Here is a 20,467-nt window from a genome sequence, read left to right as displayed (position 1 = left end):
TTTTGTATTAGGTTTTTTTTTTTAGGATTTTATTTATTTATTCATGAGAGACACAGAGAGACAGGCATAGGCAGAGGGAGAAGCAGGCTCCTCAAGGGGAGCCCAATGAGGGACTCGATCCCAGGACCCTGGGATCACACCCTGAGCCGAAGGCAGATGCTCAACCACTGAGCCCCCCAGGCGTCCCAGTTTCGTATTAAATTAATATAGCTACTCTGCCTTTCTTTTGGTTAGTGTTAGCATGGTCTTTCTGCATCTCTTTACTTTCACCTGAAGTCTTTATATTTCAAGTAGGTTCCCTGTAGACAACATACAGATGGGCCTGGAGATTAATTCACTCTGACAATCCCTGTCTTTTAATGGGTGCTTTTAGAACATTCATACTTAAAGTGATTATTGGTATGGTTGCATTCATAGCTACCATGTTTGTAACTGTTTTATATTTGCTTACTTGTTCTTTTTTCTCTTTTCTCCAGTTTAATGGAGCATTTTATATGATTCTGTTTTATCTCTTAGACTATCAATTATACCTCTTTAAAAAATGTTTTTAGTGTTTTCCCTAGAGTTTGCAAAATATATGTATAATGAATCTAAGTCACCATTAAGTAAGACTACACCACTTCTTCCTTCCCATTCTGTCATTACTCCCATTCATCTCATTTACCCATACACTGTGTTCACCCAATACATTATTCCCTCTATTATCTTTTTAAACACAGTTATATTTTGGATCAACTAAGAGTAGGAAAAATAAGACTTTATTTTACCTTTTCTTATTCTTTCTCTAAAGCTCCTCCTTTCTTTGTGTCAATTTAATTTCCTGTCTTATATTTTCCTTTCCCTTGAAGAACTCCTTTTAACATTTCTTGCATGTCAGCTCTACTGGATAAATTACTTCAGTTTTTGTTTGTCAGATGATGTCTTTATTTCTCCTTCACTGTTGAGGTGTAATTTTGTAGAATATAGATTTATAAGCTGGTGGCTTTTTTTCTTTAAACACTTGAAATATTTACGACACTCTTTTTGCTTGGTTTGTGAAGAGAAGTTGGAAGTAATTCTTATCCTTGTTGCTCCCTAGATAAGGTGTTTCTATAGATTATTTGTATTTACCTTCCTTGGTGTTCTCTGAGCTTCTTGGATCTGCGGTTTGCGGTTTGTCATTAATTTTGGAAAATTATTGGCCATTAATACTTCAAATATTTCTTCTACTCTGTTTTCTTTTTCCTTCTGATATTTCTATGTATATGTTAATACCTTTTGAAATTGTCCCAGAGTTCATGGATGTTATGTTTTGGGTTTTGCTTTTTGTTTGCTTTGTTTTCTCTTTCTTCTCTTTACCTTTTGGTTTGGGAAGTTCTATTAAAGCTGATTCTTTCCTCAGCCATATCCAGTCTGTTGTTGTTTAGCCCATTGAAGGCATTTCTCATTTCTGTTACAGTGTTTTTCATTTCTAGAATTTCCTTTTGTTTCTGAGAGTTTCCATCTCCCTACTTACATCACCCATCTGTTCATGCATTGCTGTCTCCTTTATCCATTAGAGCCCTTGACATATTAATCATAATTAAATTCCCTGTCTGGTAACTCCAAAATCTATGTCATATCTGAGTCTGGTTCTGCTGTTTGTTGTATCTCTTCAGACTGCTTTTCTTACTTTTGGAATGCCTTTTCATTTCCAATTTGAAAGCTGGACCTGAGGGGTACCTGGGTAGTTCAGTTGGTTAAGCATCCAGTTCGTGGTTTTGACTCAGTTCAAGATCTCAGGGATTGAGCCCCAAGTTGGGCTCCATGCTGAGCACTGAGTCTGCTTAAGGATTCTCTCTCCCTCCCTCTCAGTCCCTCCCCCTGCTCTCATGCTCCCAATATCTCTATCTCGCAAATAAATAAATAAATCTTAAAAAAATAAAGCTGGATAGTATGTATCAGATGATGGGAATGAAAAGAAATAGGCCTTCAGTGTGATATTTTATGTTCATCTAGCTAGGAGTTGAGCTGTGTTTCATGTTTACTATAGCTGTAGACGCCAGAGGCTTCAAATTCCTCTAATGCCCTTGTTTTTGTCTCTCTTGTTGTCTTTGGACTTCCCTAAGAACTCTTCCCTAAATAGTCTCTTTCAGCCATAACCCACTATTATTATACTGGATCTCATGAAAACTTGGAGGAGTTCCTGATGCCAATCTCATGAAAATGTCCCCACCCCAATCCCCGTACACACCCACAAGATTGCAGCCCCCTAGAAGTTTCTTATTCTCACAGTAGTCTAAACTCAGTCTCCAACAGTTTATCAAAATTACCAGTTAAGTGTTCTGACCAGTTTATGGCTCCAGCAGCTTCTGCTCCTGGTACATAGACCTCCATGTGATTTTCTGTATTTACCTGCCTCTCAAGACTTCAGGATGGCGGTTTGCCTACAGTCTCAATTCTCTAATAGATCTAAGAAGAGTCATGGATTATCAGTTTGCTCAGCTTTTTTCTTGTAAAGATGAGAGTGGTGACCCCCAAGCTTTTCGCATTTCAGAGCTGCAAATGGCAGGGCCATTTTTCACTCTGGAGACTTTTTGATAATGCTGCATCAAAAAGTGAAGGCATTCTACTTTCTCGTTTAGTGATGTATGCCATGGATGCCTCTAAGTTCACCACTAGCCTCCGCTCCACCTTATCCCCAACTTCCCCCTTCTCAGACCTTGTTTCAAATGGAAGGGAGAGGGATCTCTGTTTTACCTATTTTTTTGGATGATCAGAATGCTGAAAATAATCCATCACAAAATGACTTCAGTAAAGTGGCTGCATCAAAACATTATGGGGGATCCCTGGGTGGCTCAACGGTTTAGCGCCTGCCGTCAGCCCAGGGCGTGATCCTGGAGTCCCAGGATCGAGTCCCACATCGGGCTCCCTGCATGGAGCCTGCTTCTCCCTCTGCCTGTGTCTGCCTCTCTCTGTCTCTCTGTCTCTCTGTGTCTCTCATGAATAAATAAATAAAATCTTTAAAAAAAAAATACACACACACACAAAAAAAAAAACCCACACACGCAAAAAAAAAAACCATTATGTACCCTGAAAAAAAAACAGGACACAGAAAGGCTCAAATTTAAATTTTCTGATCCAGTCCTTTTCTTAATAGAAATGTGAACTGGTTGAGACTGGATCCTTGCCTCCTCTATCCTTACCTGAAATCTCCAGTTTTCTTGCCCTTTACCACTTAATCTCCTGAGCCCAGTTCCCCTCTAATGCTGAAGAACAGCCATCAAGCCCTTTATCAGTGAACAGCGTGGTATTACCTGAGCCTCACCCTGGAGCAGGTGTGTGTGGCCTTACCAATAAATATCAGATAAATCCCTTGGCATGGATTTATTTTTCTTCTTAATAATATAATCATAAAAATTAGTCAGACTTATTGAGCATTTATTATGGGCAAAAACTGTATTACTTGCTTTACATATAGCTTATCTCACTTACTCTTCACTACTACCATTTGAAGTAGGAAAACTATGAATCAGAGAAAATAAGTGACTTACTCAGGGTAAAGGAAGAGTTCAGAATGAAGTGCTTTCCCTAAGTTTGCTCCTTGCAGAGGCAGAACGGAAGTATAATAAATGCCATTAGGATTATCTCTAATGTGGGAACAACTGTCTGCAAGTCCAGGTTAGGCGGATAATCCATCAGTTCACCTGAATACAGGTCCCCCACTCGCTGTACCCTAAAGGCAAAGACTATAATCCATTCACTACTGAGTCCCCAAAACAGTGACCCTAGTAAAACAAAAATGCTCTTTGGCAACAGGAATGAAGGAGGATGTGAATAACTTCGTGAGCCTATGAATGAATGGATGAACTTATTAATGTGAATAAATGAATAAAGGTAGGAACCCTCAGCATGATGATCAGTGCAATACGAAGAAACTTTTCCAAGCATCATCTACTCCCAGGATCTTCATTGATATCAGACTAGAAGCTCCAATGGGGCAGGGACTACATTGGTCTTATTCATAAGGCTATTCCTAGCTAAGTTGGCACATGCGTGGCACATACTAAAATTTCAATAAACTTTTTGTTCTTTTTGATGGACTGACTTACCAGAGGCACTTCCATCAAGAACAAGTAGCCCTACTCTCTGGAGAATGACAGACAGTGGTTCTCTTCTCAGCCTATGGCTTCTTTTCTGGATATCTCCCGTCTTATCCTTGCCTACTTCTTCTTCCCAGAAATCGGTATACTTATTGTTACAAGGACCATTCTTCACCCCATACTTCCACCTGAAGCTTTCTTAAATCTGATTAGCATACAAATTAAGCCGAGAAACACTGTATAGAACCGATTCGAATTAGAATCCTGCACTGTATAGAACCAATTCGAATTAGAATCCTGCACTGTTGGAAGGGGCTTGGAGATCATGTCTTTTCAGAGATGAGAATGAGGATGTATAAACAAGTGGTCCAGGCTCACCGCAAAGACAAGCATAGAGGCCACTTCTGCCTCTCAGTCCAGTGCTTGGGGTGGCCCACAGCACTGCCATTTCCATAGCTGCCTTCGTGTGTTCGCGTTGGCCCCATCAGAGCAAGAATGGTAACTGAACAGTAAACTCAGCATACACCGTATCATTGGCCCCAGTTTTTTGTTTTATTTTGTGCTTTGGTTTTTTATCAATAATATACGCAGAATTAGAAAACACCCAAAAACCAGACATGAGAAGCTCGCCATCACCACCTTCTGGCCCACCACTGGCAATGAATCCAAAGGCAGCTCAACTACCGTCACATGAATGAAAACTGATCACACAGGGGTCTTTGGGGTTTTTAGTGCTATCCCTCCCCTAACACTGGAAAGCTAAGTTGTGATGTGAAGCAAGAATGTTGAATATAGAACCCTGTGTTAAAAAAAAAAAAAAAAAACAATCACAGAACTTGGACTTTAATCATAAAGATCATTTTACCAAAGCATATTTTTAAAAGGCTGTGAAACATTATGCAACGTTTGCATGGTTTAATTATGAGTTTAGAAAAGCCTAGCACAACTTTTTCACTACAGTAAAACATGACAGAGCATGAATCATGGCATAATACTTTATGCTTACTGTGGTTTTAGACACAGGGTTAGGGGTGCTGGGCTGTCTACACAGCGAGCCATGAATTACTGAACCGCAATTCACACCCCAGAGGGCTTTATGACAATTATAAAACCTCTTTTGTTTGCTTCTTAAATGATTAAAATATTTGACTACTATATATTCACCTAGCAAATGTGTATATCTAGGATATATGCATGTCTTACAAAAATATCTGAGCCTGTAGTTTATTTTTCACTTGGAGCAAAATTGAACAATCAGCTATTGCTCCTTGCTTTCGATTATTGGAAACATTATCACTGGTGAGGCTGTGCAGGATCTTTGACTGTAGTTGATCATTCATTTCCACTGAGTTTAGAATGGACCAGCTCTCTTATGCTTTGCCTTCTGTTCAAAATCTCCAAAATATAGAATGGAACAAGGACCTTTCTTTAATATTAGATTTCAGAGATTCTAAGTTAAAATATTTGTCCAGATTTTTCCAACTTAAAAACAGAGTTATTTTAAAGAAGAGAAAAGAAAGAAATCGATCCATATGAGGGAAAGTGGGGAGGGGCAGGCAGAAAAAGAGGGAAGGAAGACCTGGATCATCAAACCCAATTCGGTTATCCATTCACTCTGATGGCTTCAAACAGATAGAAACAGCAAACTTGAACTGCTGGAAATGAAAAGCCCCTGGAGGAACTAGAACTGAATATTTTATAACAAGAATAACTCACTTCTTTATGTCCTGGCACATACACAGCCTGCATCCAGTATTTTCCTGAGGAACATTGCTCTTTCTAGATTCACCCCCAGGTGCATGCAGCCCTGGCTGTGAAGAACTCTGGGAGCCAGCGTAGTTTGCTGTCACCTTAGTGGTCCACAGAGAAGGTGGGACCCAAAGAGAAAAATCAGTGTTTAGCCCTAAAGAAATGGAAGGCTACTTGTGGTGAGACTGTGTTCCATTTAACTTTTCTTACACATATTGCCTAGGATCAGAGGGTTTGTTTGGTTTCTTCTTCTCCTTTTCATCTGCAGTGTGATGCTTTTGAAAACAAAGACTCCTATGAATGCTGCAGTCAAATTCACAAAATCCTTTTTACCTAAATCTTCTGAAGTCAGAGTTTTGTCTCTTCTCTCTCCCAGTCCTCATTTAATGGCCATCTATAAAATACTTGCTCAACATTCTGCCCTTTAAACGTTGCAGACGTGAGGTCTTGAAAAGGTGCGGGACACCTGTCAGTCTGGGTTGGTAGAGCCAGCTCTCTACTGCTGCGCTTGTGAACTAGTCCTCAGACCTCATCACCAGCCTCTTAGTCAGATCTTCTTTTCTAAATTCCTTGGGAGGGGATTCACCTAAATAGATGATATTTAAAAGCCCTTGGGGTATTTTTGCCAAAGGTACCAAAACAAACAAACAAACAAACAAAACCAAACCTCTGTGTTCTTTCTTGCTTACTGAGTACAGATGGATAGATGATCCACCTGAGTTTATAAAATGTTTCTGAGGATGAGAATTGTCTCTTGGTAAAGCTGAAACTGTCTGGGCAGTTGATACGTGCTATAGTTCAATAGGTAACGTTAACACTTCTACCTGGAAAGCATATTCAACTTCACCCCATCACTATTAGCATGATTAAATCGGATCTTTGGAAGGAACAGTTATGAGAGGAAAATATTCAAGAATCCCACGTAGACTATATTTCAGTATCTGTGGAGAAGGGGATGGAAATCATCAAACAAAAGCAAATACTTGGACTGACTAAACACTGGTCAACAGGCCACAGGCACGTATAATATATTTAAACAAAGAGGATCAGCTTTTAATTAAAAGACTTTTTTTTTTTTCTTAAATCCCACCCCACTCTACATATGACTGACCTGTCTGATTCTCTGCAGACACAAGGCAGATCCAGCCATCCCCACCATGGTCCTATGATCAATCCTACCAGTACCTGGGATCAATCGCCTCCCCTTCCGTACACCCAGCAACACCCATCTCACCTGGACGGGCCAGCGGCATGACAACCCTCTCTGCAGAGCTTTCCAGTCGACTCACAAGTAAGCTGCTTGAACCCACCCTTTGAAGTCAAGCTAGAGTGGAAGGTTCGAGAGACTGGAGATGCGTAAAGGGGTTTGTCATTTTGGGGGGTAAAAACCGGTTTAAAGACAAGGTTGTCTAAGGCCCGTGCCCATTCACTGATTTTTCCTGACACCTAGAGACAGGGATTATGAATGTGAAGGCAGACGTGGATTCTTTGGGCATCTGGGGGCTGCTCACATGTGGCAGACAAAGGCAACAGCTGGAGTGTTTATAACATAGCAGGCCAAAGTAATCAGCTTCTAACTCAGATGGGGCTGTCCCATCTGATGGTGGCGAGCATTCACAGGTCATGTGAACAAAACCCTGGCGTACCTATGGAATGGGAAGCGGCTACACCCCAAAAAGAGACATTTCGAACTAAGAGCTGTTCATACCAGATTAGAGGAACAGAATGGAAAGCTCGGGTGTCGTGGTTAGCATAATTGTTGTTAATACGAGCTCATTAAATATTAGTCATTTAACCTATGAGACCTTTGGGCTTGGCACTCACCTATGCTTGTGGGCAGGGAATTGGAGTTAGAGAAAATTTTCTTTGTTGAAAGCAAAAGGAGAAACTCCCTGTTTGGAGCTTTGAAATTGGAGCTGGACCAAACTGTGAAAATACTTCAGAGAACTTCAGCATTATGAAGCCTGCAGACACACACTTCGTTATGTGTAGGGAGGAGGGTGGTTGTTTTTGCTTTGCAGCTCTTGAGATCAGATTATAGTAGATTAGGGGGCAGGCAAAAGGGCAGAGGTGTCACGTCTGCCATTCTAAATGTTGTATAATGTGGTGTTTTCCAAATAGTTGTGATTACTTGAGATTTCACTCAATGCTTTGGCCTCTTCCCAGAGCTTCTCACCAGCAGCACCACTGGCATCTGGGGCCAGAGAATTCTTTGTTTTGGGGGGCTGTCCTGTGCACTGTGGGGTATTCAGCAGCACCTCTGGCCTCTAGATGTGGCAAGAGGCCCCCTCCTCCACATCAAGACAACCAAAAAATGTCTCCAGACATTGCCAAATATCCAGAGGGCCAAACCTGCCCCCCAGTCGAGAACCACCACCTTTGAGTATTCTTAGGCACTGTATAGTAAAATGGGAAAGATAACTGAGTTGCCCACTTTTTGTATTAATGCCAACATTTCCAGGGCACCTGCTGGGCTGCAGAGTTGAGGAAGTTGCATAAGGATTATGACGTCTGTCCAGTGTGTTGTTTCAGAAATTCTGTTTCCTCAGGACCAAATTGATTCCAAAGGCACTTGTCAACTTTTATTGATTCTTCTCCGTGGCACTGCTTTGCTCGCTGCCTCTAAAACAATTACTGTTTTCCTTGGTTATGTGCCTACTGTGGGTCCCTTGGAATTTATTACGTAAGACTTTTAATTTGGTCAGCACCCAAGATACGCACCTTATACTTTCCAGAGCTCTAGGGGGGCAGCTGCTCCAACTGACCAGTGTTCAGATGTGAGGGCAACTCCTTTTTTTTTTTTTAAAGGAATCAGTCACGTGCACTCCCAAGTCTCCCATGTTCTGTTACACTTATGAACAACCAGGACCTCAATTACCCAAGGAGTAAGGAAGGACATTTTGTGGCATTGAGGGTGTAAAGTACACAAAAGTCACGTCCCATTTCAGCACCCAAAAATGATCCTCCCTTGTCTTGGAGGGAGGGCCAGAGAGAATTCCAGATGAGCTTTCCCCAGTGGCAGAGAAAGGCATGGGAGACTGCTCTTCCACTTGGCAGATCTCCCTCTGAGAAATCAAGCCCGGAGTGCGGGCCTGAGAAGCGTTGTCATATGCCTGGGGGTAGTAGGGGGTTGCGACACATAAAAGAGAAGTGGCTGCCCGGCTGCCAGCTTTGAGAACCTGACACTGCTCTGCGTCTGCTTTTCCTTTTAATCCCGCCCCAGAGCTCTGTGTTCTGGCCCACACCCCAGCCCCCAGCCCCACCTGGACTTCCTTCTGCACGGGGGACTTGCACTCTGTCTCTTTCTCTTTCCTTTGCAGACAGTCTCCACACCTTGTCTGAAAAGACATGTCATCTGGAGGTTTTCCTTTATTTTTTTTCTTAAAAAAAAAAATTAATGTTTAGCTGCCAACCTGGGCGACAGACAGCATGCATTAATCTGAGTCATGCAAAAGATCCTTTTAAGGCAGCCATTATCTGCTCAGGCTGTTTAATCCTTTGGGGGCCAGTGGGAGGGGCTGAGGTAGGACAGCTTTCATCCATGTCAAGCTGCAGAACGAACACTTGAGCTGTCATGGCAAATATTTAGCCCCATCAGTGGGGAAACATTTCCAACTAAAATACCTGAACCTCCTAATCCCTAGATTTCCTACCCTTTAAAAGCTCCCTGAACATCGGGGGTCTCCACCCCCACACGCTATTGAGTAAGGGGGCCCCAGGCCCAGCCAAAGGGACAAATGGGCTATAGACAGGTGGGGTGAATGGTGCATGACAGTGGGGCTTGGTAGGAAATGTCGGACTGGACATAAAAATGGAAACAAATATATGTGAATAGATCATTTGAATTGGAACATATCTAGAGGGCTGAAGCCCTTTTATTATCAAAACGTGTAGGAAAACTATTTTGACCAAACGGATAGTCTTGCGTCGACTGGCACTGGTACCATGTAGATAGGAGCATCACGAGCAGTATTGGAGATCTTTCAGATATCCTGCCCACAAGTGAAAGAACTATTTTCCCCTGACAGCTGAGACCATAACATCATTCCATTACTTATGTCCGTGACCAGCCGCGGACTCGCTCGGGATTACGGTAACTTGGTGCCATCACCACATTACCACGTAGTAGCTGGAACAGACTGGAGAGCATGTCCAGACATCACCATGAAACAGGGTGACCTTTCATTCATTTTCCAGTGGATTCACCTTTTTGTCTCAGGGCAAGTGAAGCAAGAGGAATCATGGGCGGAGTCATTAATTTGTGTGCAGAGTATTGCATCAGATGCCAACAAATTGATTGTATTTGCCTAATGCTCGTCCTCCTACCTCGGCTTTTCCCTTGACTATAGAAATCTAGCTGGAAAAATGGAGTCAAGCTTCCTGTCACAGCTCTCTGTGTGAGCAAAAACAAGTGACACAGAGCTTGCTCACAGACCGCCCCAGTAAGCGGGCAGGGACACACCGTGTGGAATGAGGTGCGGCCTGGCTTGAGGACGAGCTAGAGCGTGGCCGTGGAAGGGCAGCCCTAGAACCACTGTCAGTTTACAACGTTTTCCCTGCCCACATGTCTGCCTGGCTTTGAAACGATTAACAGGAATGTTTGTTTGAAAGTCAGACTCCTGGTTTCCTCATTAGCAGAGAGATTGGCTGCAGACTTTGGTTGTTTCTATAAACTTTAATTACCTCTCTGATGAGGAGTATATACCTCCTCATCACATTCACCCCAAATTTATAGAAGAGTTTGGAGAGGAAAGGGAAGAAGAGCGGGGGGGGGGGGGGGGGGGGGAGGAAGAGAGAGAGAATGGGAGGGAGGGAAGGAGGAAGGGGGGGGAGAGAGAGAGAATGAGAGAGAGAGACAGGCAGCAAGAGAATGAGAACACTAGCTCTCCCTGCTGGAATAATAGGCTTGAAATATGAGGAAGTTGATCAACCCCGGATGCCTTCCAAAAACAGATTAATCCACCCTGGTAGCTTTCCTTTCAGAGCAAACTCTTGGCTCTGTCAAGCCTCTCTATGGGCCTGAACACAAAAGGACACAGACCACATGCCATCCTGAGCTTCGGAGTTATTTTGTATGTTGATTTGAGAGCTTACAAATTGTAAAACATTTAATTCTTGCCTCTGCTGTCTTTGGGGTTTGCTGTTGTAAAGACTATGGTCCTGGCCCAGTCATTTAATGAATAATTCTGAGGAACAGTTACTCCCCCCTCCCCCCCAGGACAACATCCTACATCTACAGTGGTGGTTCTCAGTGGGGCGCAGGGGGATTGGGCCCCCCCACTCCCTACCCCCAGAACATTTGGCAGTGTCTGGAGATATTGTTAGCTGTCACAATGTGGGGTGTGGGGCCACTACTGACATTTGGTGGGCAGAGGCCGAGGATGTTGCCAAACAACCTACAACGCACAGGACAGCCCCCCACTGTTCCAACAAATTACTATCTGGCCCAAAATGTCAATAGTGTCACTGCTGAGAAACCAATCTACAGGACGCAGGGAGCACTTCCTAGGTACCCAAACCCGCTAGTGGTTCCCAAGGGCAGCCTATGGGTAAGAAAAATGCAGAAGGATGCAATGAAGGCCAAAGCCAGTTTTGGAAACCATAAATGCACAATCCTAACAAAATGAGTTTTCTAGACAAAGCTCTGCCATTCCTGATGCAACTTCAACATGTGCAAAAATGGAGTAGATAAATCAAAGCCCTGAGGCCATTTGTGTTAACAAATCAGTGAACCACGTGTGAGAGAATACCAGGTGAAACTGGGGCTATATTTTTCTAAAAATGTGGAAGCAGTCTAAAGGTACACATGGGGGAGGAAGAGTGGTGTTGATAGTCATTGACATTCACAGGGTCACTACTACATGCATGCATTAGGTGGAATCATAAGAAATTGCCAGGTTTTTTTTGTTTTTTGTTTTTTTTATAAATTTATTTTTTATTGGTGTTCAATGTGCCAACATATAGAATTACACCCAGTGCTCATCCTGTCAAGTGCCCCTGTCAGTGCCCGCCACCCAGTCACCCCCACCCCCCGCCCTTCTCCCCCCTTCCACCACCCCTAGTTCGTTTCCCAGAGTTAGAAGTCTTTCATGTTCTGTCTCCCTTTCTGATATTTCCCACTCATTTTTTTTTGTTTTTTTAAGATTTTATTTATTTATTCACATCAGACACAGAGAGGCAGAGACACAGGCAGAGGGAAAAGCAGGCTCCCTGTGGGGAGCGCAATGTGGGACTCCATCCCAGGACCCCCGGGGTCATGCCCTGAGCTAAAGGCAGACACTCAACCACCGAGCCACCCAGGCATCCCCAGAAATTGCCAATTCTTAATTATCTGAGATCTACAGAAACAGCAGTTTCCTATGATTCAACCTAAATACTATGTATAATGTAGTACGGTGTTTTATACATTAACACTATAACACAGGGGATCCCTGGGCGGCTCAGCGGTTTAAAACCTGCCTTCAGCCCAGGGCGTGATCCCAGAGTCCCAGGATCGACTCCTGCATCGGGCTCCCTGCATGGAGCCTGCTTCTCCCTCTATGTCTCTCTCTCTCTCTCTCTTGCTTTCTCTGTCTCTCATGAATAAATAAAATCTTTAAAAAAAAAAAAAAACAAACACTGTAACACAGAATCATGTTACATGTGATATATTCTATTAGTATTAATCTACTGATGCATCCATTACATTAATATCATATACTTTTATGATTTACACGTTATAACTATATTAATATCAGTTTACATTTCTATCCATATTGGCACATTACTATGTTGATCACAGAGGGCTGGCAAACACTTTCCTGTGAAGGGCCAGGCACTAAATCCCTCAGCCTTTCCGGGTCCTATAGGGTTGGCCTGTGGTCGCCCTGTGTCAGGTCTACTCCCCCCCAACTGCGGCGGTGGCTCCAGACCAGCGACCCTGGCACCTAACACAACGAGTGAGGCTCATTCCAACGAAACTCCACCAACAGCCACTGATAAGGAGAATCTCACCTTTTCCACGTCAGGAAAATGATTTTTGACATTTTATTTAAATTCACTTTACCTTGGGCAGCCCGGGCGGTTCAGCGGTTTAGCGCCTGCCTTCGGCCCAGGGCGTGATCCTGGAGACCCGGGGTCGAGTCCCGCGTCGGGCTCCCTGCATGGGGCCTGCTTCTCCCTCTGCCTGTGTCTCTCACGAATAAATAAAATCTTAAAAAAAAAAAAAAAAAAAATTCACCTTGCCAACATGGAGTAGAACACCCGGGGCTCGCCCCATCACGTGCCCTCCTTCGGCGCCCGTCACCCAGTTACCTCACGCCCTCACCCGCCAACCCTTCCACAGCCCTTTGTTCCCCAGACTCAGAGGGGCCTCTCACGGTCTGTCTAGGTCAGCAAATACTCTTCTTCTTTTCACTTTTCTCAACCACGTATTAAAGGAACTCATTCTCAGCTCGGGGGCGACCGGAAGCCGGGTGTGCCAACCCCGGCATCGCCTCGACCTTACCCGTGTCGTATCCACGGATCTATTATGCGTCACGGCGCCGTGCTCCGCATTCTAGAACCCTGTGTGCCCTGCGGCCTACACCGCCTCACGCGACCGCAGGCCCCCACAGCCCCTCGGTGCCCCCTAGCATGCTGGGTAGGCGGCCTCCCTTCAGGGCCGGGCCAGCGGCATTCTGGGTAACCCGCCCGTGGGCGGGGCCGTGGGCGGGGCCACGAGCGGGAGGGGCGTGGCCTCGCTCGCTCCCGCCTCACGCTCTTTTCTCACCTGTCCCCCCTCCGCCCCCCACCCCTGCAGCAGCGCCCGACCTGACGGCCTTCGGCGACCCGCGCCAGTTCCCCGCGCTGCCCTCCATCTCAGACCCTCGCATGCACTACCCCGGCGCCTTCACCTACTCCCCGACGCCCGTCACGTCGGGCATCGGCATCGGCATGTCGGCCATGAGCTCGGCCACGCGCTACCACACGTACCTGCCGCCGCCCTACCCCGGCTCGTCGCAGGCGCAGGGCGGCCCGTTCCAGGCCAGCTCGCCGTCCTACCACCTGTACTACGGCGCCTCGGCGGGCTCCTACCAGTTCTCCATGGTGGGCGGCGAGCGCTCGCCGCCGCGCATCCTGCCGCCCTGCACCAACGCGTCCACGGGCTCGGCGCTGCTCAACCCCAGCCTCCCGAACCAGAGCGACGTGGTGGAGGCCGAGGGCAGCCACAGCAACTCGCCCACCAACATGGCGCCCGCCGCGCGCCTCGAGGAGGCGGTGTGGCGGCCCTACTGAGGGCCCGGCCCCGGAGCCCCGGAGCCCCGGAGCCCCGGAGCCCCCGCGGGCGCCACGGCCTCGGACGGCGGGGACTGCGCGCTGGGGTCTCGCCCCGCCCCCGGCCCACCTGCGCCCCCCCCCGGGGCCCACCTGCGCCACCTGCGCCCCCCCCCCCCCCGGGGCCCACCTGCACCCCCTGCGCCCCCCCCCCGGGGCCCACGGCTCACCTTCTCCGAACCTGACCCAACCTGAGGCTGGCTGCCCGCTTCGCCAGCGCGGACGCGTCCTAAGGCAAAACAGGAAGATTCCCAGAGGGAAACTGTGAATGCTTCTGATTTAGCGATGCTGTGAATAAAAGAAAGATTTTATACCCTTGACTTCACTTTTTAACCAAGTTGTTTATTCCAAAGAGTGGAATTTGGGGTGGGGTGGGGTGGGGGCGGGGAAATGCAACTCCTCCTGTTTGGTATCTAATTTCATATTTTTTAATTTTCTTTTCCAGCACCTTATAAATTGCAAAATGCGTATTTGCATTTGGGGTGATATATACATATATACATATATATGTGTATATATATATATATATATTTGAGCTTGCTTCCTTCTTGCTTTGACAATTGAAAGAAATATTCCTTTTTCTGTAAGTTTTATTTAACTTTTTCTTTTGGACTTTCGTGTGGTTGTTTTGTTGTTTTTCTTTTCTTTTTTTTTTTTTTTTTCTTTTTTTTTTTGAGAAACAGCTACAGCTTTGGGTCATTTTCAACTACTGTATTCCCACAAGGAATCCCTAGATATTTATGTATCTTGATGTTTAGACACTTACTTATGTGTTGATACTTTTTTATTATTTAAATGTACTTATATTAAGAAGAAAAATATCAAGTACTACATTTTTTGGGTTTTTTTTGTTTTTTTGTAGTAGCCAAAGTTCAATGTATCACATTGAAGAAGGCTGGGGAAAAAAAGGGGGTGGGCAATGTGATGACTTGGTTATCTAAATATTGTTTACATTAAACTCCCTTTCATGTTAATCAAACGAGTTGGTAGCTAACGCAGCAATGTTTTTAATACGCTTTTTAGATACTGAGGGTCACTTGAAAGATCTGAAGTATGGAATTTTTTGCCAAGCTCAACCAAGGGTCTCCTATCTGACTCCCTCCCTTTAAACAGAGAAGGTCAAGTCTGGTTCCAAGGAGGTTCAGGAAGATGCCAATGATTGCACCTCTGGAGAGGATTTATTTTCTGCCTAGGGGTTTGCTCCCTCCACGGGCTCTTGATAATTTCAGACATGCTTTGTTACGAATGAATCCAAAGTAAGCTATGTGGAAGAGCAGAATCCACATGGAAACCAAATGAATGGATTTATGGGTTCCTTAACTGCCCCCTCCTGGAGTAGTAAGGAGATCGTCTGAATCCAGAGTTCAGATTTTTTAGCTCCAAGAAAATACTCCTATTTGATACAGTACCTGTTCATGGATGCAGAACAAAACTTGTGGCTGTCCCCCAAGGCTGGGAGTGGAAGAAACTAGACTGGGTGCCTTTGATGCCTGAAGGTCTCCAGCTGAATTTTCGTAGGGTGGGCCCAGAAGCAGACCCGAACAGAATAGTTTTCCTCTGTGTGCCTCATGGAGTCACCTGGGAAAGCACTGTCCCACCTGTGCCGGACCCCATCCCATGCTGCTCGTTCACCACCCATCTTTGCGTTGCTCTCACCAGGCTGAGACCCTACCTAATGGGGTATGTGCACTTTTATCCGTGCATCAGCATGACAGGAAAGATTCATGTCACTGCTGCCCATGGCTACAATTCAAAAGTATCCAATGTCACTGTAAATTTTATGGCACTATTTTTTTATTGGAGAATTTGGTCAGAATGCAGTTGTTGTACAACTCGTAAATACTAACTGCTGATTTTGACATATGCGTGCTCAAAATGATCTGGTTGTTATTTAATGTACCTCTTAAATTAGTTGAAATTATTTCAGGTCAACTCTGAAGAGTATTTGAAAGCAGGACTTCAGAACAGTGTTTGATTTTTATTTTATAAATTTAAGGATTCAAATTAGAAAGATCTTTGGCTGCAGGCAGCAAAACAGCTGGTCTTATTTAAAAACAACTTGTTTTTGAGTTTTCTTATATATATATATTGATTATTTGTTTTACACAGATGCAGTAGCACTTTGGTAAGAAAGAGTAAAGCAGTTTGTGTTGTCAGGTCATTCTTATCTAGAAAAGAGCTAAAACGAATCCTGGAGAAACTCCGTATATTCATTTCCATTTTAGACATGATTCTTTCTCCACGATTCAATTTGACGCTTTATTCTGTGTTACATTTTTGCAGCAAAATTACCCTTAAATGTCAGCAAATTTAAATTTTTTTTTTATTTCTGAGAAGGACCTTTAGCCCCTTGACCCCAAATCGAACTTAAGTGTTCTTTTCAGCACATGTTGCCATATCTGACCTGACAAAATGTTGGGGGAAAATGAAGGAAAAAAATTTTCTATTTTTCAGTTCATTTCTGGTACCTGAAGATACTCCAACTCAAAACCAGCCTAATGCCCTAGAAGGGGATCAGATAATACTTCACAGTGAATCTCCACTCTCAATGGCATGTGTATGAGGAGGGCGTGTCACTTTGTTGTAGACCTACTGGTTTGGCCATTCAGTTTCATAAACCCTCACCAGCATAGGTAGTACTTAATAGTTCCAGAAAAAGCTAAAGCAAACGTTAGCTGTTTTGGAGATAGGCCTCACGTCACACTTAATGCTTACCACCACCACCACCACCACCCCCCAAAAAATTGCATTCATTGCCTTCAGGTAAATTAAGGTGGTCCTTTAATCAAGGAGACCCTTAAGCCAATAATGTAACTGGATGTATCTGGGAGCATTGGTCCAAGAGAAGAACGATTAAATAAGCCATTTCTACTGCTTGTTCATGCCTTTATTTATAATTTTAATATGGACATGTATTTTAATTCTTTTTGGTTTACTCACTATATTTCTTCTATAACTTATATTTCTTATATGACATATTTCTTTCCTTCTCTGGACCCCTAATATCTCCCTCTGTTTCTCTTCCCCTCCCTCTGCCAAACCTCTTCTCACTCCTCCATCCTCTCACTTTATATAAGGAGACAGCACACACACCCCTAAGTTCACACCAAATGTCCAGAAGCGAGGAGCTACAACTGTTGTCCAGAACAACAGTTCCCCTCCCTTTACATAAAGGAACATGGTGAGTCAGCCTTTCTCCTGCTCGTCGTGGGTTTCTTCCAGCAGAACAGAGACATTGCCAACCATTTTGGATCTGCTTGCTGTCCAAGTGCAGCAACAGAAGCCTTCCTGGACAAATTACAATCAGTGAGTTAATAGACAGCCTTTCTGCTGCCTCGCATTTCTGTGCAGATAAACAGAAATGCTCTGATTGGAAAGGAAATGAATGGTTTCACTCAAAAGTCCTGCAATTTAGGATTGCAGGCTTCTGTCCTGAAAGACCTGCTTCCTTTAGGACATTCCGTCCTGGTGATTTTTTGGTTTTGGTGGGTTTTGTTTTCTGGGAGTACAACATGTTTGGGGTCTTTTATACACGAAAAATCAGTTATAAATAATCACAGAAAACATTTTTTACATCTGAACAAACCTTTTTGTTTACCTGCAGTATACAATCGTTTGGGGTTTTTGTCTTGTTTGTTTGGAGTTTTTTCCTTCCCTTTAGCCAGATCAGTATTTATGAGGCTGATCATTTGGCAGTTTTTTTCCTTCCAGAAGAGTTGCATCAACAAAGTTAATTGTATTTATGTATGTAAATAGATTTTAAGCTTCATTATAAAATATTGTTAATACCTGTAATAACTTTTTTTCAATTTTTTGTGTGTGTTTCTAAGGACTTTTTCTTATGTTTGCTAAATACTGTAGACAAAAAAAATGCTTCTTTCTACTTTGTTTATTTTAGACTTAAAAATGAGCTACTTTTTATTCACTTTTGTAAAGAGCTAATAGCATGGTTCCAATTTTTTTTAAGTTCACTTTTTGTTCTAGGGGAAATGAATGTGCAAAAAAAAAAAAAACCTGTTGGTTATTTGTGCTATTCTGGATGTATAAAAATCAATGGAAAAATAAACTTCCAAATTGAAATGACAGTAAAACACATCTATTGAAAAAGTAACAATGAGAACTGCTGTCCTCCTTGGACAGGCCCCACCTAGTGTCTATTTGTGCAGCAGTTACTGGATCTGTTCACAAAGCATCCTGGAAATTTGTGTGTGCTTTCTTTCTCCCTGGTACTGACATATTGAATACTTCCCGAAAGGGAACTGTCAATCTAGAGGTTTAAACCAGATACGGTATAAGAGAACAGCCCCAGAAGCCCCTCTGCAAGGTGTTTCTAGACAGCACAGGAGAGCAGGCTCTCGGCCGTGTGTGGTCTCCTGCTCGGAGTCAGAGCGGCTCCCCCGCCCCTGCTGGGAGCCTTCCCCTTGCCCAGCCTGTGCAGGGCAGCTGGACTGCTGCTGCCCAGGAACCACTGGAGCCTTACTGTCTTTGTACCACAATTTCTTCTGTAAATCCAATATTATCACTAGTGAATGGCAAATAAACAGTTTGGCAAGTACATACACCATATCACACTGGTGGTGTCTTTTTCTGAGATGGAAGGGCTGGGCAGCCCAAGAAGCCACTGCGACACACAGGAGGACACCGTGAGAGCTCTTCATGGGCTTGCCAGGCTTCAGGCTGACCTTTGTGCCTTCTCCCCTGGTGCACCTGGCATCCCCTGGCTTCTGAGGCCAGCCTGGCCTTGGTAAAACCCAGCCCACCCCCTAGCCCCTGGTGCTGCCTCTTTGGGTATGGAGATCAGTGAAGCATGCTTTAATGTCTGTATAAAAAAATAATAATGATAGTTCAAAAGAACGACGCGGGATTTGCAAACACAGAGCAGAAAGGGTGTCTGTTCAGCAGGAGATTGGTCACCATCCCCAGTCTCCATTTCTTTAAATCGTAGGAGTCAGCCTTGAGTTGTAGTGGGGAGTTCTTTTCAAGTTCCTCCCTCACCACCCCCACTGTGCAAAGCATTATTTGTATTTCAGTCTCAAGACTGTGTGAACCAAGTTGCCTCCTGGCCAAGAGCCACCAGATAACCCTCCCTTCCCAGTTCTTGTCACTGCCTTCTCATGGTCTTCCATGGTGGGCAGGGTGGCCCCAAAGAAGGTCAGGAACCAGCGCATGTGGGATCAAAAGAAATGACTGACTGGAGAAGTAATGGTTAATGAGCAGAGGCAGGAAATGCGCGGGAGGATCAGGTTATACGTGTTCAGAAAGGGAGTCTAGTGGGGCTGCTGAGTGTCCCCTCAGGAGCCAGACTGCCTGGCTTTGAGTTCCAGTCCTGTCTCACGCTGGGAAACAAACCAGTGGCCTAGCTCTTCTCACCTAATAGAAAGAGACACTCATGCTATCAGTTTGGGGATCTAAACAACTTCATACATGTGAAACATGGAAAAAATTGTTGGCACGTAATACATGCTCAATAAATGGAAGTACACAGAACAATACTGCTCATTATTAAGAACGTAAACAGCATCCAATAAAAAGTTAAAATGCTCTCCACTTCTCCCAATCCATGCCTTGCTGTAACTGTTAACTGGCTCGCGTTTGCCATTCCAGACATTCTTCTATACCCATAATATACAGCACATATTTTATCTCATCCATGCAAAGAAGCAGCGTACAATATATATCATTGCACAGCTTTTGCACTTGATATACAATGTGTGTCCTTCAGCCCACTTAGATCTACTTCATTCTTTTTAGTGACTACACTGCATAAATCTGTATGGTTGGACTCATTAGTTTACCCTTTCCTTTCCTGACAGCTGAGGTGACCCCCCGTGTCTTGCTACCACAACAGTTCTCTGTATATATCTTATGACCTCATGCTTGAATTTTTGTCCATTTAAAAGGAACCGCTAGTTCAAAAACGATTTTGCATTTTGACGGATACCTCCAGAATGCTCTTTCAGAAGGTTTTAACGAATTAGATTTCCAGGGTCAGGGCCATGTGCTAGAAAGCAGAAAAAAGAAAGTTGCCAGATAAATGCTTGATTACCACTGTCTGTAGCAGGGTTTCAAACCAGACCTTAGTGCCAGAGAGATTTTGTACCTTCTGAAGTGCATTCCAGAGGAGGAGTGAATTGAAAATAACAACACACACGTAAGTGCTTACTACAAGCCGGGCTCTGGTGTAAGCGCTTCACATACACTAGCTTACTCAATTCTTATAGTGACCCCAAGAAGGTGGGGGGGGGATCACATTTTTATCCCCATTTTGCAGAGAAGGACTCTAAAGTATAGTGAGGTCAAGCAATCCACCCAAGTCCTGTAGCTGTTGGTGGAGAAGCCAGGATACGAGCCCCAGCAGCTTT

General features: G+C 44.2%; 1 protein-coding gene and 1 long non-coding RNA gene across 7 annotated transcripts in view; one reads left to right on the top strand and one right to left on the bottom strand.

Annotated features, from left to right (window-relative positions):
- The window catches only part of RUNX1 (RUNX family transcription factor 1), a 253,945-nt gene extending 235,274 nt beyond the window's left edge, over positions 1-18,671 (top strand). For 4 of the 5 annotated variants that reach the window (XM_049104778.1, XM_025449617.3, XM_049104775.1 and 1 more), the window contains 2 exons: positions 6,940-7,101; positions 13,591-18,671. In XM_049104778.1, the coding sequence (XP_048960735.1) occupies positions 6,940-7,101; positions 13,591-14,066 (638 nt within the window). In that variant the 3' untranslated portion in view covers positions 14,067-18,671. The remainder of the gene's footprint in view (positions 1-6,939; positions 7,102-13,590) is intronic. The other variant, XM_049104777.1, reaches the window with a different exon arrangement.
- LOC125754162 (uncharacterized) lies at positions 3,010-13,453 on the bottom strand. Of its 2 annotated transcripts, none has more exons than XR_007407684.1 (3): positions 13,169-13,453; positions 12,856-13,001; positions 3,010-6,751 (listed from the first exon to the last, which is right to left on the bottom strand). It is a non-coding gene; the product is annotated as an uncharacterized LOC125754162 (long non-coding RNA). The 2 variants fall into 2 exon arrangements; XR_007407685.1 differs by having other exon boundaries at positions 13,297-13,453.
- Positions 18,672-20,467: the final 1,796 nt, after the last annotated feature.

Source organism: Canis lupus, chromosome 31 (genome assembly GCF_003254725.2).
Source record: "Canis lupus dingo isolate Sandy chromosome 31, ASM325472v2, whole genome shotgun sequence".
Taxonomy (NCBI): Eukaryota; Metazoa; Chordata; class Mammalia; order Carnivora; family Canidae; genus Canis; species Canis lupus.
Note: the sequence above shows the minus strand (reverse complement) of the source record. Positions and strands in the feature narration are given on the sequence as shown.